General features: G+C 49.0%; 7 protein-coding genes across 7 annotated transcripts; 3 read left to right on the top strand and 4 right to left on the bottom strand.

The window, feature by feature from the left end:
• The first annotated feature begins 4660 nt into the window (after positions 1 to 4660).
• On the top strand, positions 4661 to 5099 carry LOC142083286 (histone H4). The gene has a single exon (XM_075152521.1). The coding sequence runs from the start codon at positions 4704 to 4706 to the stop codon at positions 5013 to 5015; it is 312 nt and encodes a 103-aa protein (XP_075008622.1). The 5' UTR covers positions 4661 to 4703; the 3' UTR covers positions 5016 to 5099.
• A 16-nt stretch (positions 5100 to 5115) lies between these two features.
• On the bottom strand, positions 5116 to 7327 carry LOC142083254 (histone H3). The gene has a single exon (XM_075152493.1). The coding sequence runs from the start codon at positions 6468 to 6470 to the stop codon at positions 6060 to 6062; it is 411 nt and encodes a 136-aa protein (XP_075008594.1). The 5' UTR covers positions 6471 to 7327; the 3' UTR covers positions 5116 to 6059.
• Positions 7310 to 8347, top strand: LOC142083265 (histone H3). Its single transcript, XM_075152503.1, has one exon. The coding sequence runs from the start codon at positions 7363 to 7365 to the stop codon at positions 7771 to 7773; it is 411 nt and encodes a 136-aa protein (XP_075008604.1). The 5' UTR covers positions 7310 to 7362; the 3' UTR covers positions 7774 to 8347.
• A 375-nt stretch (positions 8348 to 8722) lies between these two features.
• LOC142083296 (histone H4) lies at positions 8723 to 9164 on the bottom strand. The gene has a single exon (XM_075152532.1). The coding sequence runs from the start codon at positions 9126 to 9128 to the stop codon at positions 8817 to 8819; it is 312 nt and encodes a 103-aa protein (XP_075008633.1). The 5' UTR covers positions 9129 to 9164; the 3' UTR covers positions 8723 to 8816.
• Positions 9165 to 14350: 5186 nt separating this feature from the next.
• On the top strand, positions 14351 to 15641 carry LOC142083306 (histone H2B 1/2/3/4/6). The gene has a single exon (XM_075152544.1). The coding sequence runs from the start codon at positions 14713 to 14715 to the stop codon at positions 15091 to 15093; it is 381 nt and encodes a 126-aa protein (XP_075008645.1). The 5' UTR covers positions 14351 to 14712; the 3' UTR covers positions 15094 to 15641.
• A 239-nt stretch (positions 15642 to 15880) lies between these two features.
• LOC142083243 (histone H1-like) lies at positions 15881 to 17391 on the bottom strand. Its single transcript, XM_075152484.1, has 2 exons — positions 16598 to 17391; positions 15881 to 16046 (listed from the first exon to the last, which is right to left on the bottom strand). Exon 1 carries the CDS (start codon positions 17389 to 17391, stop codon positions 16735 to 16737), a length of 657 nt encoding a protein of 218 aa, XP_075008585.1. The 3' UTR covers positions 15881 to 16046; positions 16598 to 16734.
• Positions 17392 to 19358: 1967 nt separating this feature from the next.
• On the bottom strand, positions 19359 to 19810 carry LOC142083276 (histone H2A). The gene has a single exon (XM_075152515.1). The coding sequence runs from the start codon at positions 19746 to 19748 to the stop codon at positions 19359 to 19361; it is 390 nt and encodes a 129-aa protein (XP_075008616.1). The 5' UTR covers positions 19749 to 19810.
• Between the last annotated feature and the right edge of the window lie 2700 nt (positions 19811 to 22510).

Below are 22510 nucleotides of genomic sequence, written 5' to 3'. Positions count from 1 at the left end.
TGAAGGACCTTGCAGCCACATCGGAGCAGCTCTAAATGCTTTTTTAGGTGGGGGGGATTTCAACAGAAAATTTCATACTAGATGTGTGCATGTGTTTGTGTGTATGCACACACACATAACATGCCGGAGGTGTAAAAGGACAGTATAGAACAACAGCAGCATAGGATAGTCATTATCAAGATAATACTAATAAGTTTAATATTTAATTACTATACATTGAAAAACAGGGGGAAAAAATAGGTCATTACTGTGTAAAGGACTTTGCAACTTTCTCCTATGTGCTTTATTTTTTGCTTTCAGCCCAAGCTATCCCTTGTCCATCTCCGTGAGTTTGTGGATAACCGGCAAGGGCAACTGAGGTAAACACACTAATGCATGAAAAGGTAACACTTTTAAGCGTCAGTAATTAATAAATACATACATGGTTTTAGCGAGGTTTATAAAGCTCTGTCAGAGATGGACCCCACTGTTTGTAGGGTAGGAGCTGCCACGATCCACCCTGCATGAGGATTTCCAGCTTCCACCTGGAAAAAAGTGACTTCGAACACACCAGGGGTGGCCTTCAGCCCTCAGTTGCAAGTAGAGCCCGGAGGCGAATGCACACCCGAGAAGAAATCCTGCTGTGCCCGGGGACAGACAGACCCATGGGGAGCAGTCAGTCCAGGTGCCAGGTCCATCAGGTTAGTCCAGGTGAATGAGAATGGAAACTAGGGTTGAGCTGACCAAAACTCAGGCAGTCCAGCAGTAATTTAGGGGCATATTGAGCTGTCAGGTGCAAAATGTGGGATTCTCCTTTATATTGAGGGGATAACCACCAGTCACGCCGATGGGCCTGTCTTCAGTTTCCTTGCAGATGGCCTGTGCAGAGGTGTAGGTTGATGGCCTGGGCAGAGATTGACAGCTTGGAGTCTCCATATGAGTGGGATGCACAGAGCATTAATTTTGCTTGTGCTTTAATTAACAAATTTGTGATGCAACTTGTAACAATTTCTTTATTTTCATTGAATTAGACAACTTCTGTAATATTTTCATCATGTTGATTGTTACTGTAGGCAAAAATACATCTCCATGTTTACCTGGACTTCTACATTTCCTGTGATTATGCTCTGAGAACACTTACATTTCCCTGAGAATATGATGGAGTTTTATTCCTTTCCCTCACAAGTTTCTCACATAAGTAAAACAGCACATTTATCACAAGCTACTGCTTTAGGAGGTGAAGCAAATCTGTATCTCCAAATTGTAACATTTCTATCACAATACTTTTGGCTGGCTTAAAAAACACACCACAGAGACTTTCTAAGTTGGTATTAATTCTCCTAATGAACTGAGAATACATGTGCTGGCAGATCTACTGGGAGATCAGCAGCTCCTTCAGATAGCAACTAAACACTTTTCCTCAAAACCCCAAAGAAAAAGTAGATCACTGAAGAGAAAACACATTTTGAAATTCACATTATTCAACAGTCTCCTCAAGGGGATGGTTGTCTTTTGGGAAGGTCAGGAGCATTAGCAGGAATGGCAGGATGGGAAATTGAAAACTGATGAAGAAGGGAAGAGGAGCGCTACAATCTGCTATGACGTACCTAGAGTGGGAAGAGGAGCAGAGTCGCTTTCTCGCTCCTTCCTGCCCTCACCTAACCTGCTCCTTCACTCCAGTGTCCCCTGGCTGCCTTTCCACATCATGGGAAGCAGCTCAAGGCTCTTCCAATTCATGCTGCCTGATCAGGAAGAGGAAAACAGAACTTTTCATCCTCCCCATCCTGTCTTGATTCATGGGAAAAGCTGAATTGTAAAAAAAAAAAAAAAATTCATTAATGGGTAGTTCATATACTCACTTGTTGGTTCTGAGGTATAAAATCCATGTAAATGAACCACCAGGAGCGAAGGATGAACACTGGCCATAAAATATGAGACCAAGATGTCATATTAGGAAATGAAGTGTTACTCCAGAATTCAATCAACGCAATTGCTCAGAGCTCCTTCCTTCTTTTCCAGAACATTGAAAGGTTTGAGCTCCTGTAAACGGGATGTATGCCCCTCCTTTTGGTTTAATTTTGTCTATTTTCAGGAGTACCCCAACACTTCAATAATATATATACTGTTATTTTATACCTATAACTGCCAGTGAAAAGTTTAGAAAGATACCACACACATACATTACGCTAAAATAAAACCAAGAAAATTAAACTGTCTGTTGTTCGGTGTGGAAAAAATAAAATTGAATAAACATAACTTGACTTTAACAATAATGAAATATAGAATAATATTTCCTCAAATAACCCAAGCACACTGTAATACATTCCATGTGTAACACTATTCTATATGCCTGTACATTACTATCATATCTACAAAGATTCTGTGTAAAATTGTTCATAATAAAAATTCACACTTCAGACCATCTGTGGATTTTGTCCCTTTTGAAGCTAAGCTATTGCTTAGGTCAGGAACAAATTACATAGCTGTTTTGGTTCTTCAGTTGGGTTGTCACTCTGAAGAAGTAATGGGCTCTGGATAAGGATGAAAAGTTGATTATTTAAGGAAGTCTAATATAGAGAGGATCAAGAAAGTATGATGCAAAAATAAGCAAAGGTTAATTTTCATGGAAAAAAATATTAAACGCACAATAAATGCCACAAAAAGAGATCTAGTGAACTAAAAAGCAGCAAGAAGTGGATGCTAAAAGAGATTGCAACTTTTTGACAAAGTGCCAATCAACACTAGGCATGGGAGGTGAATAGGGCAGCTTGCAAGGCAGAATACCTATTCCCACTAAACCACATAAAAAGAATTAAATTGTTCAAGTAGATAATCTACAAGAATATTAACAACTACACCATTTGAAGTCATTAGGTGAAATGAAAGCAAAGCTATAGAGAAGATGTGCAAAAAATTACATGATTAAAATCAAATGTGTCAAATGAGAAGGGAAAAAATTCTTTCAGCTGTCCTGAAGAGAACAAAAGAGGTCCTTTGAATCTAGACAAATAGAGGGAAAACCACACTAATCACTGCCAGGGAAAAGGTGTATGATATTAAATACTGAGAGAAGTAATAGGCAGGGAAGTATACACTTTATAGTTATGCAGAAGCTTTACTGAGCTCTCTGTTGTATTCTGTTGACGCTGTAACCCGTAAATGGGGGAGAAAAAAAGGCTGCATATAGATTAATTTTTTTCTGAAACAATAAGTAAACTGATAAATAGTGTGCGAAGACGCAGTGATTCTAATATAGACGGAGGAGTTTCATCTGTGCCAACAGCACCGTTATGATTGATGTGCAAAGATAAATACATCTTTGTTATTTCTGTAGAACTAAATCAGGTGGTATAATACAGGCTGGTATAAACACTACAAAGCTGGCTATCTCCACATGAAAATAGGCTTATCAAAATGGTGGCCAAACATAAGCTGAATTAAATAGCATACATACTGGAAGGTTACAGAGGGAGAGGAAAAAAAAATCCCCAAACAACCCCCCAAAGTCCCAAAGAAAGAGAAAATTCTTTCAAGGAAAAAGGATGAAAAATGGCAAATAAGGGGGGGGGGGGAGGGGGGGGGTAAGTGACAGTTCAAAGGGAAAAGGCTGTGAAATTACCAAGCAAAAAGGAAGCATCAGGAAGCATTACTGTAATGGGGACCCATTAGGAAACAGGGAAAAGATGGGGAGGATCAAACAAAATGACAGATACCTGACCAACCAAAACCGAAAAATAAAACCTGTGTATTGCACGCAGACACAGTTAACGAGGGAGAAACTCCTGACAAGAAAGGGATGGTAAGCAGTGAATGTTTGGAATAGCATTTATTTGATGATCCTTCGAGAACAGAATAAAAATACACTCAAATATATATTCACGGTAAATTTAAATACTGAGACAGAAAAAGTAAAACACTGTGTGTGCACAGGCAGGGTTTGAGGGCTTTCTACACCGGTTGTGCCTCCGGGAGTCACCGCAGCTGCTCCCGCACCGTGGACTCGTGGTGCCGACAGACCCCCAGTAAAAATCTTCTCCCGAAACGATAAAGTTGCTAACCCAGGATACCGGAACCGTTGAAGGCTCCAGAGTTATTCCTAAAAGAAACGGCTCTGCCACGAGAAATGTTACCCCACAGTGACCTTCCCGTAACTCGAAAAAAATCGACTGACCAGAACGCCACAACCCCGGTCTCCGAGTCCCCCCCCACAAACCCAGCCCGGCCCTTTGTTGGAGCGCAGCGAAATGGCGGCGGCGGAGCGCGGGCGGGGCGGGGCGGCACCGCGCGGGCGGGAAGCGGCGCTCCCGGCCCCGCCGCCCCCATTGGCTGGATTTTGCTGCAGACCCGCGGCCGGCGGGGCCCGGCTCCCCCACTGGCACCGAGCGCCGCAACGACGGGACCGGGAAGCCGGGCCCCGCTGCAGCGGGAAGGAGGGTGTCTGCCCCGGGGATTTGCTCTCGCGGCGCCCGGGTCGAACCGGCGGCGGGGCTGGCTGGCTGGCTGTCTCCCGGGGCCGGGGCCGGGGCCGGGGCCGTGCCGGCCGCCCCCGCCTCCTCTCGGAGGCGACGGCGGGAACGTCCCTGCCCGCAGGGGGAAGGGCGCGGAGAAGAGCCCGCCCTTGCCCTGCCCCGCCGCAGTCCTCAACCAGGTCGGACCGCTGGCAATATAGGGAGGCGCTGGCGGCCGTTCCCGCCACACGCTGCTTGGGTGGAGCGGGTGAGAGCATGTCTGGCAGAGGCAAGGGCGGGAAGGGGCTCGGCAAGGGGGGCGCCAAGCGCCACCGCAAGGTGCTGCGCGACAACATCCAGGGCATCACCAAGCCGGCCATCCGCCGCCTGGCTCGGCGCGGCGGCGTGAAGCGCATCTCGGGGCTGATCTACGAGGAGACGCGCGGCGTGCTGAAGGTCTTTTTGGAGAACGTGATCCGCGACGCCGTCACCTACACCGAGCACGCCAAGAGGAAGACGGTGACGGCCATGGACGTGGTCTACGCCCTCAAGCGCCAGGGGCGCACCCTCTACGGCTTCGGCGGCTAAACTCGATTCCTGGGATAAGTTACGCTTTTAGAACACAAAGGCTCTTTTCAGAGCCACCCCCACTCTCACGAGAAAGAGCGTTAATCGCCGTTTATGGTCTTACTTTGTTGTTACAGTCGTGGCAAAATTGGGGGGTGAGGGAAGAGGGATGTGGGGGGGTTGGGTTCTCGTTGCCGCCACCCGTAGCCCCCACCGTCCACGGTCCTTCTCCCAACCCTCCCAGCCTGAAGCAACAGGCAAGTTTGAAATCGGTGATGGAGAACGTGTCGATTGTACTCTAGGAAGAATACCAGGTGTAGCGCTTGACTCTCGGGACTGCCTGGGCTCGAGAGAAAAAAAACCACTTAGGTCCTGAAAGCGTCGTACGTCCTCCGTCCTCACCCACCCTCCTCCTCGCTTTCCCCCCTCCCGGTCCTCCTTCGAAAGGGGAACGGAAGGCACAGACAGGCAGGTGAGAAGAAATGGACGACGGGGGCAAGCGCTGTTGCGACAGCCGCTTCCCAGCCACGGGAGGCTTCAGAGCAGCGGCCTCAAACGGGAAGCTCGTGAAATGGCGGCGCGCTCCCCTCTGCCGTTCGGGGGGCGGGACAAAGCGGGGAGGCGTGGGGGGAAGGAACAGCGAAGAGCACCCGTAGCGCCCCAGGGACTGCAGAGGAAAGAGGCTGCGAGCCCTGTGCGAAAACGCCTTCCTTTATCCTTTCCGCCTGCTGAAAGGCTGCCTGTTCCCCTACCCCCTCCGCTGCCGAGAGCCGCTCTGGACCCCGCTCCTCCCGCCCTGCGCCAGCAGCTTTAAACGGGGAACCTCAGAACTGCCAACACGCAAGGGGCGGGGGGGGGGGGGAGGTGGGTGTCCCATGCTACCTTGCAGCCCGAACCTCCCCCAGTTCCTATTCCCCAAGACCAGCGCTGCCTCGAGCACGGGAAAAGAGTGCTCAGCACAGGCTGCCTATGCCTGCCCCAAGAAACAGAGACACAGCTCTCTCCGGTGGCCGTGTGGTGGCTCTTAAAAGAGCCTTTGGGTTTGGTGGTGGCAGGGCAGGAGCCTCAGGCGCGCTCGCCGCGGATGCGGCGGGCCAGCTGGATGTCCTTGGGCATGATGGTGACGCGCTTGGCGTGGATGGCGCAGAGGTTGGTGTCCTCGAAGAGCCCCACCAGGTAGGCCTCGCTCGCCTCCTGCAGCGCCATCACGGCCGAGCTCTGGAAGCGCAGGTCGGTCTTGAAGTCCTGCGCGATCTCGCGCACCAGGCGCTGGAAGGGCAGCTTGCGGATCAGCAGCTCCGTCGACTTCTGGTAGCGCCGGATCTCGCGCAGCGCCACCGTGCCGGGCCGGTAGCGGTGCGGCTTCTTCACGCCGCCCGTGGCCGGCGCGCTCTTGCGGGCCGCCTTGGTGGCCAGCTGCTTGCGGGGCGCCTTCCCGCCCGTCGACTTGCGCGCCGTCTGCTTCGTGCGCGCCATGTCAGCCACGTACTTCTACGGCTCTCACAAGGCAACCGCTACCCCTCGCGACCCTTATTTATAGCATGGCGGCCCCGCCTTCCCGCGTCTGATTGGTCGAAAAAGCGAAGAACTTCATTGGGTAATTCGAAAGACCCTGTAACCAGGGCGGTAGCTGAAGGCGCCCCGAGCCCCAGGCCGTTCCAAAGGGAAGTAGTTGTCCTTTTTTTCTTTTTTTTTCATGGAAGCCCAAAATTTTATTTCTCTAATATTTACTTCTTCTGTTCTTTTTTTTTCCTGAGTTCTTTGAGATTCTGAACCGCGCTTACCGGGTCCACGTTTTAAGTACATAATGTGATAATGTATATGACTTTAACCGCTAAAAAAACCCATTGGTATATAGGAGTTTTAGTTCTGGATTGCAAATAAAGCTTAGATTTCTCTGGAAATACTTCCCTAAATAATTTACAAGGAGAAAATATAAGCGACCGGCTTTTTACGCATTTAGTTTTTACTAAGTAAACCTGGAAAAAAATTATCCTGATAAACCTAGAAAATACAGAGTTTTTTATTTTTACCCATCGTTTGTAGCAGACTCCTTTTGCAGGTTGTATAAGAAGTATTAACTTGATGAAGGGCACAAGTAATACAGACAAGTCGTTAAAAAGAAAAAAAGTCATATCCGAAAAAAAAACCAAAAGGTGAAAAGATCAAGTCTGTGATTTAACTATTAGAGAGTACGGTTTAGCATACAGGGGGTTAACGCGGGATTTTCAAATTGGCCCAATGAGCTCGGCCCTTTCTATCAGCCAATGAACAAGCAGGCTCGGCTATAAAAGGGATCAGCGTGGGTCGCATTTAGCATTTTTCTGTTGGCGGTTCTGTGTTACTACAAGGAAAAGGACGCGTAGCAATGGCGCGCACGAAGCAGACGGCGCGCAAGTCGACGGGCGGGAAGGCGCCCCGCAAGCAGCTGGCCACCAAGGCGGCCCGCAAGAGCGCGCCGGCCACGGGCGGCGTGAAGAAGCCGCACCGCTACCGGCCCGGCACGGTGGCGCTGCGCGAGATCCGGCGCTACCAGAAATCGACGGAGCTGCTGATCCGCAAGCTGCCCTTCCAGCGCCTGGTGCGCGAGATCGCGCAGGACTTCAAGACCGACCTGCGCTTCCAGAGCTCGGCCGTGATGGCGCTGCAGGAGGCGAGCGAGGCCTACCTGGTGGGGCTCTTCGAGGACACCAACCTCTGCGCCATCCACGCCAAGCGCGTCACCATCATGCCCAAGGACATCCAGCTGGCCCGCCGCATCCGCGGCGAGCGCGCCTGAGGCTCCTGCCCTGCCACCACCAAACCCAAAGGCTCTTTTAAGAGCCACCACACGGCCACCGGAGAGAGCTGTGTCTCTGTTTCTTGGGGCAGGCATAGGCAGCCTGTGCTGAGCACTCTTTTCCCGTGCTCGAGGCAGCGCTGGTCTTGGGGAATAGGAACTGGGGGAGGTTCGGGCTGCAAGGTAGCATGGGACACCCACCTCCCCCCCCCCCCGCCCCTTGCGTGTTGGCAGTTCTGAGGTTCCCCGTTTAAAGCTGCTGGCGCAGGGCGGGAGGAGCGGGGTCCAGAGCGGCTCTCGGCAGCGGAGGGGGTAGGGGAACAGGCAGCCTTTCAGCAGGCGGAAAGGATAAAGGAAGGCGTTTTGGCGCAGGGCTCGCAGCCTCTTTCCTCTGCAGTCCCTGGGGCGCTACGGGTGCTCTTCGCTGTTCCTTCCCCCCACGCCTCCCCGCTTTGTCCCGCCCCCCGAACGGCAGAGGGGAGCGCGCCGCCATTTCACGAGCTTCCCGTTTGAGGCCGCTGCTCTGAAGCCTCCCGTGGCTGGGAAGCGGCTGTCGCAACAGCGCTTGCCCCCGTTGTCCATTTCTTCTCACCTGCCTGTCTGTGCCTTCCGTTCCCCTTTCGAAGGAGGACCGGGAGGGGGGAAAGCGAGGAGGAGGGTGGGTGAGGACGGAGGACGTACGACGCTTTCAGGACCTAAGTGGTTTTTTTTCTCTCGAGCCCAGGCAGTCCCGAGAGTCAAGCGCTACACCTGGTATTCTTCCTAGAGTACAATCGACACGTTCTCCATCACCGATTTCAAACTTGCCTGTTGCTTCAGGCTGGGAGGGTTGGGAGAAGGACCGTGGACGGTGGGGGCCACGGGTGGCGGCAACGAGAACCCAACCCCCCCACATCCCTCTTCCCTCACCCCCCAATTTTGCCACGACTGTAACAACAAAGTAAGACCATAAACGGCGATTAACGCTCTTTCTCGTGAGAGTGGGGGTGGCTCTGAAAAGAGCCTTTGTGTTCTAAAAGCGTAACTTATCCCAGGAATCGAGTTTAGCCGCCGAAGCCGTAGAGGGTGCGCCCCTGGCGCTTGAGAGCGTAGACCACGTCCATGGCCGTCACCGTCTTCCTCTTGGCGTGCTCGGTGTAGGTGACGGCGTCGCGGATCACGTTCTCCAAAAAGACCTTCAGCACGCCGCGCGTCTCCTCGTAGATCAGCCCCGAGATGCGCTTCACGCCGCCGCGCCGAGCCAGGCGGCGGATGGCCGGCTTGGTGATGCCCTGGATGTTGTCGCGCAGCACCTTGCGGTGGCGCTTGGCGCCCCCCTTGCCGAGCCCCTTCCCGCCCTTGCCTCTGCCAGACATGCTCTCACCCGCTCCACCCAAGCAGCGTGTGGCGGGAACGGCCGCCAGCGCCTCCCTATATTGCCAGCGGTCCGACCTGGTTGAGGACTGCGGCGGGCAGGGCAAGGGCGGGCTCTTCTCCGCGCCCTTCCCCCTGCGGGCAGGGACGTTCCCGCCGTCGCCTCCGAGAGGAGGCGGGGGCGGCCGGCACGGCCCCGGCCCCGGCCCCGGCCCCGGGAGACAGCCAGCCAGCCAGCCCCGCCGCCGGTTCGACCCGGGCGCCGCGAGAGCAAATCCCCGGGGCAGACACCCTCCTTCCCGCCGCGCGGGGCCCGGCTTCCCGGTCCCGTCGTTGCGGCGCTCGGTGCCAGTGGGGGAGCCGGGCCCCGCCGGCCGCGGGTCTGCAGCAAAATCCAGCCAATGGGGGCGGCGGGGCCGGGAGCGCCGCTTCCCGCCCGCGCGGTGCCGCCCCGCCCCGCCCGCGCTCCGCCGCCGCCATTTCGCTGCGCTCCAACAAAGGGCCGGGCTGGGTTTGTGGGGACACGTGCGGGCATGGCAGTTTCTGTGCTCGAGTCAATCCACCGTTTTATAACGAGTGCTGAGTAACGTTATTAATCTGCCTTTTTTTTTTTTTTCCCCGTGGGGACGACACGTTCTTTTTTTTGCAGGGCGTGAAATCAGTTGCATGTCCCCGGTCTCTAACTGCATGATCACGTGGCTTTTTTGTGTTTATGGGACTAAAGTTGCTGATGAAGGAACTGATTTATTTATCTTGTTAATGTACCCACGATTTGGTATGTGTTTCTCATTTTCATGGTATTACTCTATCGATACATAATATCTCAACGTACTCCTTTTGCTGTTTTTTTCTTCACATAGTTTTAGTTTTTGGACAAAACATTTTTATAAATTGTAGTTGTACATCTGCACTCAGAGGGAAGAAAACATCTTTGTAGCGAATTGACTTATCTTTAGAAATCTCCAAATTTATTTCAGAAAATGCATGGCAACTTCCTTTCCCCCCTTCAGCCTTTCCTTTCATCTTGTGGCTTTTTCAGTACAGTTATTTTATGCTGTAGAAGAAACGTGACCCATATATTTACTGTTTCTCTAACTAGTTATAAGGTCTTCAGATCATAGTGACAGTCAGCAATTTACAAAGCTAGAAAACTTGCAGCTATAGATGGCAAGGTATGCAGCATAGAATACAATTATGTTTAATATTTCAGTCTTGATGGCTAAAAGATCTACAGTAGCTACCCATAACCTTAAAACCAGATTTCTCAAATGTGATTCTGAGGTGCAGAAACTTTCAGATGATTTCCCAAATAATCACATCCGCTAGGCATTGCCTCGTCGTCAATGTATTTCTAATAACACCTACTGCTATGTGCTAAGTGACTTCTGTCGATCTAGTTGTTCTGTAATTTTTCATGAGACTTCTCTTTGATTCTTTTCGCTGTATCAACACAGTGGAATACACCAGATTAAAATTAAATGATGTTCAGAAACCAATCTAAATCTCCAACATTTATGCTACTACTCTTAAAAATATGTGTTTTTCTCCCTGCTTCTATGCTTTGGTTAATGTTTTCTGTTTGTTTCCTTTTCAGGAGCTTTTGGCATCGCCAAGGTGTACTCTGTAAGCCCAAGATAATACATGAGTGTCTGACTTTTCCTCATCAGATAAGTTGTCCTCCAGCATTTCTGGCTGAAAAGGCTGCAGAAGGTGGGATAATTAGAGCCAAGATACTACTCAAAAATTCAATTTTTTTTTTTTCTTGAAGCTCGTTTAGGCAATAAGCACAGACAGAAAAGGATTAGCTTTCTGACTTGAGATTTCAGAGTAAGAAAGAGCATTTTCCAGAAAAATCCATGCAGAGCTCACCCAGGAGCTTTAGTGGCAAAACACTAACGGCAGATCTGCCTTTATGTCTTCCCATTGCTTCCTAGAAACTTCCAGCTGGACCAGTGACCTGAACAGGAGAAAGCTGACAGCCTGTAGCACAACATGTTCACCTGGAGGAAAGACACCAACCAGGGGAAAAAGACAGATTCCCACATACTGTTTGGTAACATGCAATAGGCTGGTGACTCCTTCAAACTGATGTCTTTGACTTTTTCTGGAGCTGTTCTTAAAGGCTTTTCTCCATTCCTTCCCATCAGACTTAGGTTTCCTGACTCTGAAGGATTATGTCTTTTGGATGCTCCAAAGCCTTGGTCAGTCACTGGAAACTCCATTGTTATTCAAGTGGGATGGATGATGAGTTGACAAGTTTCCATCCATTTCCTTTAGTGAACATGTTTTTTTTAGACTGTTGAGAGAAATATGAATGTCTAGATTCCTTTTCCATATATCCTGTCTAAACAGTGCAATAAACTCAGCTCTTCTGCCATTATTGATAAGGTTTCCACAATCAGTTCTTTCCCAGAACTTGAGTTCCCTTTATAAATATCTTCTAACTAATCCCCTCCTCAATTATTTTGCTTTCAGCACTCTCCAGTTGTACCTCCTTGTGAAGGGGCAGCACGCACAACCACACTATACCAGGAATGACTGGCCTTCAGTTATTATGCAGCTGTTGTTTTTTGGGGGCTGGGTTTTTTTTTTTGTTTTAACAGATTTTTTAGTTGGAAGGCTAAAACCAAGCAGTAGCTCACACTAGACACCTTTCCTCAATGGAGGCTCTAACCTGGATTTCTTTCTACTCTGTAGCTGATCTTTACAAAACTTGTTAGAGCTGAGAACCTCTGAGACCTGGATCAACTGCTATTTTTGTTGGAACTGATCAACAGACTTAAAAGGATTAACATGGAAAGGAGGGTGTTTGCAGAAGCTGTTGGTTTTGTTTTGTTTTGTTTTTTTGCAGGGGATTCTTTTGTTTTTAATGCCTCTGCTTTCTGTACCTATGCACTTTACATTGCTGAGATTGCCCTGCGTTATTCTATATTTTGTCTTTCAGGGCAGTGTAACAAGAGCAACAGCCTTCATCTGCTATTGTGGAGACAAAGCTGGAGATCCTACACTACATTGTCCTGGAGTGGCACATCAAGTCATGGACCTTCGCAGATGTTCGTAAGAACTCCCGTTACCAGGCAGAGGTGTTTTCAGTGAACTGCTTTTCCAGGTGTCATGGTTTAACCTGGCAGGCAGCTAAACACCACACAGCCATTCACTCAGTCTCCCCCAGTAGGATGGGAGAGAGAATCACAAAAAAGGTAAAACTCGTGGGTTGAGATAAAGACAATTTAATAGGACAGAAAAGGAAGGGAAAATAATAATAATGATGATAGAACGTATAAAACAAGTGATGCACAATGCAATTGCTCACCACCCGCTGACCAATGCCCAGCCAGTTCCTGAGCAGTAGCTGCGCCCCCCCCCCGCCCCAGCCAACTCCCCCCAGTTTTTTGTTCAGCATGATGTCATATGGTATGGAATATCCCTTTGGTCAGTTTGGGTCAGCTGTCCTGGCTGTGTCCCCTCCCAGCTTCTTGAGCACCCCCAGCCCCCTCGCTGGCTGGGCAGTATGAGAAGCTGAAAAGTCCTTGAATTAGTGTAAGCACTGCTCAGCAACAACTAAAACATCAGTGTGTTATCAACATTATTCTCATCCTGAATCCAAAACACAGCACTATACCAGCTACTAGGAAGAAAATTAACTCTATCCCAGCCGAAACCAGGACACCAGGTAATGTTTATTACCAGGTAATGCTTATTACCTGGTCAAGAAAGTCATGAGGTTCACAGCATATGTAAGGAGTTAAACGTTTAGAGATGGGCCACTCTGGCTTCTCTTCTTGCTTTGCTGAAAAAGAGAAAACTACTTTTCTTCTCTTGGAAAGGCAGATACAGCTCCTTCCTGCCTTACCAAATTTCCTCAAGCTGATCAAGCTGCTAAAGGAGGTGGATGAGCACCTATCCCATCCCTGTTCCTGATGAGGGGTGGGGGTGGACATTAAACCAGAGAGCCACAGCATCACAGAGGCAGCATCAAGCTGCTCTCCTCAACATGGGTGGCTGCTTTTGTCCCCCCTGTTTAGATGTTAAGCACAGCAGAAGTACTTGCAAGCAAGCCTTACTCACTGGGAAGGAGAAAGGTCCCACTCTTTCCTTATCTGGCTCTCTTTCTTCAGACAGCACTATTTCAGATGTAGGCTGGAAGTCTTTGTGCATCTGGAATTCTGCCCAGCAGGGTAAAAGGAAAAAAAGCAGCAGCAAAAACAGCCTGGTGATGATTGATCTTTTTATTGCTCGCACCAGTATCCAGAATCTCTCTTACTATCCTTACTATCTCCTTGAACAATTAGTTTTGTTGTGATTTTAGCAGTCTCACCCACATAAAGCGACATTTAACTGTGCCAGACAGGTTTCTTGTATAGGCCCATGCCATCCATCTCCTCCGATACCAACAAAGTCTAGACTTTGAATGGCCCTTAAGGGTTCCAAAAGGAAATAACATCTTTATAGCACTGGCTATACAATACAAAGTTACCAAGTACTAGTGTCATTCAACTACAAATTAACCTGATCCCTTTAAAAATGGATCATAACGCTCTCATTTAACAATGAATGAATTTAAAATTGTAACTTATAATGTGGCCATGGAGAATTTTAATTAAAAAAAGAATCACGATTACACCTTTTCTAAACATACAGGTTATTACTATATTAAAGAACACTTCCTCTATCATATATTTAAAAGAAAAACAACAAAACTACATCAGAATTCTTAATACCATTAAATGATGTTAGCCTGTTTAAACAATTTTGTTTTCTTCTTGAACAATTAAGTCAACTTAACAAGAAAACAGCCAGAATTTCTGATTCACAATAAATTCAAAATTAAATTTTAAATCCACAATTCATTTTTATTACTGGGAATGTCTTGCTTTGACTTAAACAAATTCATCCAATATTTATTACATCCCAGAAGAAGTCCACATTCTTTCAACTTACACATTAAATCAGAACTTCCATCTCATTTAAAGTCCTGAAAAACAAGCCATGTTCTGTGGGCCGGAAGAATTAATTTCAAACGCAAATAACAAAGCTTAGTATTCCAGAGCCTCTATACCTTTCCTGGTTGTATTTTTTCCCTTCTACATGTAACTTGTGGCTGTTACAAATGCAGGCTATTACATGAAGTATGCAGGAATACCTTTGTGAAGGAAAAAGAGAGCAGCAAAAGCCCTTGCAATTTTCTCTATTTTTTTTTTCCCTGGAGAAACCGCCGATAACTACACTTTGTACGTACAAACCCGCCCGAGCAGGCAGCTGCAGGAGACAGACGAGCCCGGACGCTGCGGGGTGACCCCGGGGGCGGGGCGAGGCCAGAGAGCAGCGGCCGAGCTTCGCTTCCGAGGTGCGCGATTGAAAGAGCTGATTGTGATTGGCTGGTGGGACTGGAATACTAATACTGGCGTGGAATTTAGAAAGGACCAATTACACAGCCGTTCGTGCGAGAGGAGACGTCACTGGTCCCGTTATCCAATAGAAGCGCTGATAGCTGAGGCCAGAGATTTGCATAAGGCCCCTATAAATACGGGTGTAATCGCATTACCGGGTATTCTGGTGCTCCAGAGGAACCCGGGAGTTCTTGCCATGCCTGAGCCGGCCAAGTCCGCCCCCGCGCCCAAGAAGGGCTCTAAGAAGGCGGTGACCAAGACGCAGAAGAAGGGCGACAAGAAGCGCAAGAAGAGCCGCAAGGAGAGCTACTCGATCTACGTGTACAAGGTGCTGAAGCAGGTGCACCCCGACACGGGCATCTCGTCCAAGGCCATGGGCATCATGAACTCCTTCGTCAACGACATCTTCGAGCGCATCGCCGGCGAGGCCTCGCGCCTGGCGCACTACAACAAGCGCTCCACCATCACCTCGCGGGAGATCCAGACGGCCGTGCGGCTCCTGCTGCCCGGCGAGCTGGCCAAGCACGCTGTCTCCGAGGGCACCAAGGCTGTGACCAAGTACACCAGCTCCAAGTAGAGCGTCGCAGATTGTCAGTTTTAACCCAAAGGCTCTTTTAAGAGCCACCAATTTTTTCAAGTGGAAGAGCTGAATTACTTTTTTTTGGGGGGAGGAGGTATGTAAATAGCCTGTTTATTTGTATGTCACTGGGAAGTTAGGTAGTTGTTTCTTTAGGTACTTGAATTGTAGCTACTTAATTTTTAAGCATGGGGGGCTCTCGGTTAACAGCTTATGTTCGGCATATAGAGTTATACTTGGGGCGTTTAAAACTTGGAAATGAGTACATGCTGTTAGCTCTGGTCTTGAACATGGCTAAAAAGCAGCAGCAACTTTGTTCTAGCGTTTTACCAGCTCTCCTTTTTCAGAACTCTGAAGTCTCACAGAACTCTGAAGTCTCACAGGGGGAAGGTAGGTTGTCTTTTCTTTTCTAAAAGTTTTAATTCCTTTTACTTGACAGATCCGGTAGAAAATCCTATTAAGAACTCGCTTTCTGTGCATTGTACCCCTAAAATAAAAAATAATCTTATTTCTACCTCCTTCAGTGACTAATAAATATTTTGAAATCAGTTTCTGAAGCAAGTCTTCCAGGCGTGTTTGTAGCTTGGTTACTTCTTTTCCATACGTTCCAGTGCGCCCTCCCCCCGCCCCTTATCGCCGCAACACTACCGCTTTTTCAGTGAAGTAGCTGTCCGTACTCGTTTAGGCAATAGGGAAAGATTTTTCTTTACGAAGAGTTTTCCGGTTTAAAACGCAAATGCCCAAACGCGTGCAGGAGTTGGTTCTCTCTCTTTTTTTTTTTTTAAAAAAAAAAAGAAAAAGTTATGGGCGTGGAGCTGGGGGCGGTCGGTGATGCGCAAGGTACCTGGGGGCTGGGAGTATCAGAGCTTCGGGCCGCAGCTCTTCCTGCCCCGCCGCGCCGGTGTGAAAGCGAAGTTCCGTCCGCAGAAGCTGTGCTGCCGGACAGCCTTTCTCTGCGGGGCAAAGGCAGAGCCGGGGCGCGGCGCACACGGTTCCCCATCCCTGATCCACTACCCCCCCCCCCCCCCCATACTCGGCCCCGGATCCCGTGAGGGGGGGAAGGGGGCCGATGCGGTGCCGTACGTAACCGAGCGAGCGGCCCTCGCTCCCCGGGCGGGGTACGGCACCGGGAACAGCCGCGGAAGGGGGGGGAGGGGGGGGGGGTCACCGCCCTACGGGGCGGAGCCTAGCCGGAAGGAGGGGCGGGGCTGGGTGGGCGAAAGGGGCCAATGCCGGCCCAGCGCGGGACTTTTAAACTCCGCCGGGCACCGCAGCGGAGGGGCGCCTGCTGGTCCGCGGGGCCGGCGCCGCCGGCTGTTGCCGCTCTCGTCTGCGCCGGTCAACTAAGAGGGGGCGGAGCAAGCGCCGCTGCTATCGCAGTGCTCCCGAATTGCGCGTAGAACACACACTTCCTCTTTCAGGAAGCCCGGTCTCCCGTGCAGTCTGTCCCGAATGCGCACGTTTTGAAGATGGTAACTTATTTCGGTATAAATTCCTACCGCACCTTGTTTTTAAAGATTTGGGTTTTGCTCCTGCGATTACCGTGGTGTTCCAGCTCTTTTTGAGAGTAAGTGGGTGGCTCTTAAAAGAGCCTTTGGGTTTATTTAAATGAGTAGACTCTATAATTTCTTCTCGCTCGTTTTACTTCTTCTTGGGCGCCGCCTTCTTCGTCTTGGCCGCTTTGGGCTTGGCTGCCTTAGGCTTGGCTGCTTTGGGCTTCACCGCCTTCGCCTTGGCCGGGCTCTTCGCTGCTTTCTTGGGGCGGCCTGCCTTGGCCGCTTTCTTGGGGCTCTTGGCTGCTTTCTTGGCCGCGGCGGCCGCCGGCTTCTTAGCTTTCTTGGGGCTTTTCTTCACCGCCGCCGCCTTCTTGGGCTTCTTAGCAGTGCTGGCAGGCTTCTTGGCCGCCGGCTTCTTGGGCTTGGCCGCCGGCTTTTTCTTGGTTGCCTTCTCTTTTGTCTCACCCGGCTTTTTATTCAGCTTGAAAGAGCCGGAGGCGCCGGTGCCCTTGGTCTGCACCAGGGTGCCCTTGCTGACGAGACTCTTGAGCCCCAGCTTGATGCGGCTGTTGTTCTTCTCCACATCGTAGCCGCCGGCGGCCAGCGCCTTCTTCAGGGCGGCGAGGGAGAGCCCCTTGCGCTCCTTGGAGGCGGAGACGGCCTTGGTGATCAGCTCGGTGACGCTGGGGCCCGCGGGCTTGCGGGCTTTGGAGCCTCCCGCCGCCTTCTTCGGCTTTTTGGCGGCGGCTTTCGCCCCGGGAGCAGAGACAGCGGGAGCGGCAACAGGCGCGGTCTCCGACATAGTGGCAGCCGTCGTCCACGAATCAGGGGAAACCACTGGGCCTGGAGCAAGTCGGCGGCCTCGTATTTATAGAGAGGAGCCGCGCGGTGATTGGTGCGTTGCAGCGCCCGCCCCGCTGCACGGCAGAAAGGTCCCTTCTCCCCGCTCATTTTGTGTTTCTTAGGAGTCAAAAAAGCCTGTTTTTATCAGAATTACTGCCACCGACCCCCCCCCAGTTCGCGGCGGCGTGGAAAAGAAAGACTGCTGTTCCCCTCGGCAAAGTTTCCCTTCGAAGAGGCGAAGGGTGAGTTAAAAAAGAGGCGATAAACCCCGAGTCCTGGACCTGGGCAGACCTCGGGAGACAGAAACTTTTGTTTTTCCTTCTAAATAAAATCCGCGACGTGGGCAACTGAATCTCCAAAGTAATTAATTATTGTTCTTTAAAGGGTCTTCTCTTAATCTGAACTGAAAATCAGGGATTTGAATCGGTATTTTAATCGCAAATTGATTTCAAAGAGGAGGAAGTAACACAGGCTCATCTTGAGCACTGAATATGGATTAGAAATTAGCTTCTTTGTCCAAAATCCTTTACCCCTTTCAAAATAATTAAAATAAATTAAATTAGTGCATTATGCAACAAGGCGAGAAGCAGATTAAAGTCCTGTGAAGGACTGTTTGTGCCCCAGAAGGAGATGACTTTTTACAGCATAGCAGCTTGTGCTGTGTTGCTCAGTGTGCACAATGCAGACATGGTTGCCTAGTACTCTGCTACAGAAACACCTATTTTCTTAATAAATTAGATGACCTAAGAACTTAACACGGCCAGTTTTTGTTAACAATTATAATGAGTGCCCTTTCGCATTACAATTCAGCAGTGTTTTTATTTTGATACAGCTTGATTGGTGAAAATCTGAGTCATCATTATCTAAGGAGACACTGCTGCAGCTGATTTTCCATATTTCTACACAATAAAACTTGCTCAAGTTATCAGTTAGGGCTCCCCTTTCCCAGAAGATTGCAAAATATTCCATTTTTTACTGTCCAGCCACTGATTCCTGCATTGGAAATAATATTAAAAATAACATATCCAACTGATGTATCTGTTATGTTAAAATGACTAGCTGCTAGCAAGGGGGGGAAAGTCTTCGTCTGCACTTTTACCAAGACCACACTTAAGCAAACTGAAAATAAATGCCTTTTAATTCTCGGAGCACAGTGAATTAAAACGAGTATTCTCTGATATTTTAGTTATCGCCTACAACCCTTTGTTTGCCAAAGGCCTGTAAACCGTTTGTTACCGCTTGCTATTGTAGCTGTCAGTGGTCCTAAAATTTTGTGCAATGTTATAATTCAAACACTTTGTTTTCAAATGGATAATTATTAAAATGTGTTTATTGAACTATAACCACTGATTTTTTGTTTCTATTTCAACATCATCATGGTAATGTTCAGCACTATATATAAGGTAGAAGCAAATCATCCTTTTTACCTCAAATTACCTGTCCAGCGATGACAAATTACTCTCAAACCATTCAGCTTTCAGGCAGAAAACGGGCACAGCAGCTCAGACAAAGCCGTGAGAAAACTGTATTAAAAATTAATAATTCTGGATATCTATTGTTACGAAAAAAATGACAACGTCTGTAGGTCAAAAAGTTATTTAGAGGGGGGGCAGGGTCATTTTTAAAGGCATCAGTGAATTACCTCCGCTTCGCATTGGGCTAAGTTGACACAGGAGGGGCCTTTCACATGGGATAAACCTCGCTAATTTCAGTACATATTCGCCAGCAATTAACATGTTACTCTGTAATGTTAAATTTTTAAAAAATCTAATAATCTTGTTTTTCGACAGCAAAGATAATAGGAGAGTTTTGGTTTTTTTCATTTTTTTTTTTCCTAGGATCTACAGCTCCTTTTATGAGGAAGTGGGTGGCTCTAAAAAGAGCCTTTGGGTTACTTTTGAGGTGGGAACGCTCCTCAGATTTGTTTTACTTGCTCTTCGCCTTGTGGCTGTCGGTCTTCTTGGGCAGCAGCACAGCCTGGATGTTGGGCAGCACCCCGCCCTGCGCGATGGTCACCTTGCCCAGCAGCTTGTTGAGCTCCTCGTCGTTGCGGATGGCCAGCTGCAGGTGGCGGGGGATGATGCGCGTCTTCTTGTTGTCGCGGGCCGCGTTGCCCGCCAGCTCCAGGATCTCGGCCGTCAGGTACTCCAGCACGGCCGCCAGGTACACCGGGGCGCCGGCGCCCACCCGCTCCGCGTAGTTGCCCTTGCGCAGCAGCCGGTGCACGCGGCCCACGGGGAACTGCAGCCCGGCCCGCGACGAGCGCGACTTAGCCTTGGCCCGCGCCTTCCCGCCCTGCTTCCCGCGGCCGGACATCGCTCCCAACGTTCTTCCGCAGCCGCCGCCCAAACTGACGTGAAACACGCGTCGCTACGCCCCGCACCCGGCCCCTTTTATAGCTTCCCCGCGTGCCCCGGCCCGCTTTCTGATTGGCTGTAGCACGCTGGCGCTCGCTCCGACCAATGGCAGTGCGGATCCAAATCTACCCAATGGGGGAGCAGGCGGCTGGCCCTCCCCACCGTGCTGCCCCCCCCGCCGGCAGGCAGCGGGGGCGGGGGAAGGGGGAGGGCGGGGCGCTTCCGGCGCAGCGGCAGCGCGGGGCGGGGTCCACCCCCCCCTCCTCCCCTCGACACCGGCCGTCGCTCGCGTCCGCCGAGGAACCCAGCTGCCGGTGCCCTCCGGTGCTCCAGAAGGCCATCTTATAAGGAAACGTGTCCCCGTCTGCCTGAGGAGAGCAGAGGCGCGCAGCTGCCTCCCAGGAACAGGGGGAGCCTCTGCTAATGCCATCGCTGTCGTTTCAGAAATCATCCTGTATTTAGAACCTCAGAAATGCTACTACAGGATTACCTTTTTTTAAAAAATTATTATTATGATTATTATTACAAAATAGAAACATTCCTTTCGGTAGGAACATTTGCAACCCAGTGCTACTGATAGGTGTAGAAGCCAAGCAGGAACATGTAACAGAGGAAATTTCTCTGAGTCTGGAGACAAATCACTCAAATGTTACTTTAATCAAACTAACGTGGTATTATTTGCAAGGCTATTGTACAGAGCATTAGAAGTCAGGCTGCGATGCTTTTATTCAGGCAGGAGACTATCGCACTGCACCGATAAACTGAATTGACTTCATCAAGATTCAGGATGTTTGTCGGTACAATCTGGGCTTGTCTTACAGACAAAGAGGTTCCTGTTCGTTTTTGCTCTTTTGCTCTGACTACCCATGGTTTCTTATTCCTTGGCATCTTGTTCTCTTTCTTCCATGGATTTCTAGCAAGGGCAGACACTATCCTTATCTAAACCAATGAAGGAGCCTGCACCCTGGACTTAGCCACAGCCTTCTGCTACCCCAGTGTTGAATGGCGAGCTCTTCCTCCATTTTCCCCACAGCGTCAGATTCTGCTCTCTTGTTTCCATAAATTCCAGTTCCCATCCTCATTCCTTGATACTTTTGTACTCTAACTTGTGCTTCTTTGTAATGCAACCCAGATGCTATGACATGGATATCATAAAATTACAGTCAAGTGAGTAGTGTGTGTGCCAGACTATGCTGCTCACCCTGGGTACTAGCATTGTCATTTCAGGGAAAGACAAAGACAAAGACATGACTCCCACCAGGCCATCCATGATAGCCAAAAAACCCCAAACAAACAGAAAAAAAACCCACAACTCCCACCCCCCCCAAAAAAAAACCCCAAAACCAACTAAAAATCCCAAAAGAACATATTTAATCTAAATTCTGCAAGTCAGAGAGCAAGAAAGAACCTAACTGCATCCTTCTTTCCAGAAGGATACAATAGTAGAAATTCTGATCTAAACTGTTCAGCATATGCCAGTTGTGGCAGGATTACAAACAAGGCAAAATAAAAAGAACTTCATAGCACACACAAAGTACAGTCCCAACTTGTTTACATCTGGGCAACCAAGACAAGCTCCCTGTTCTGAAGGTTCAGTAACCTTTAGAAAGCATCTTTCCTTAGTGCTGTGATTCAGCGGATTATGCCAAATTCACTAATCTTAAGAATCTTTCTATATTTTCATCTTTATGCCATCACTAATCTTTACTGATCTACTGGGCAAGTCACATCACTTCTCTCTGCCTCAGTCCCTTCCCAGCCCCCTTCTTCCCCATGATCATTTCTCCTTCTGTGAAGACTACTCAGAGCCACAGATGAAAAACGTGACCAGAAGATGGATGGGGTATTACAGAGAAGAATCCCAAATATCTGTATGACCACAATACAAAGATGAGAACAAATTGGCCTGGGTTTATGTTACCAGTTGTCCAGAGCTGGGAACATCTGTTCTGGAGTTGTAGAGAAGATGGTATTACAGGATTGTGTCCATGACCAGTGCCATCATAAGGTAAATACGTAATTGTTTCCATGGGCTGTGTTGAAACACAGCTTGTGGCATATTCAAGAAGTGTCTTTCTATTCTGTTCTTTTCTCCCTCCTAACAAGACAATTTCTATTTAAATACTAAAAATTGATTCAACTTTCCCCTCAATAAACAAACAGTATGATATATACATGTATATCTATTTCACACACTTTCTTATTCAATCCCTTTTTGACCGGATACTGAGACACAGTAGAGATACTGGGGAGGATTCTCCTATTTTCTCTTGACAGAAGTATAAGCACAAAACCTTGTGTAATTCAATGGATGTTCAGCCAAAGCAAATTTCATTGATCTGTTTTTTTAAGGATTCCACTCACTCAGAGTCATTACCAGAGGCCAAAGATACTCCGTGAATAAAGGGAAAAATTCATCTAGCTGATGCGAGTATTGTCAGTGTAGCAATGAAATTGCTTTACAATCGTTTCTGATGCTGGGGAAGAAAAGGTTGTGAGCAGTCCTCAAAGCTGGATTTGATGTTTCTGCCATGGCCCATCATTTGCATGGCTGGTGAAGAACCAGATGATTACCTGAGTGCATGGGCTGAAGTCAGAGTATCCACAGATCCCATTGCTTTGATAAAAGCAACAAGAAGAACTTACGTCTTTGTGCTTTTTCCACTTAGAACTGTGTTAAAGGCAAAGAAGGAAAAAAATCCCCTATATTAATTTAGCTGA

The sequence above is a fragment of the Calonectris borealis genome, chromosome 1 (genome assembly GCF_964195595.1).
Source record: "Calonectris borealis chromosome 1, bCalBor7.hap1.2, whole genome shotgun sequence".
In the NCBI taxonomy this organism is placed as follows: Eukaryota; Metazoa; Chordata; class Aves; order Procellariiformes; family Procellariidae; genus Calonectris; species Calonectris borealis.
Note: the sequence above shows the minus strand (reverse complement) of the source record. Positions and strands in the feature narration are given on the sequence as shown.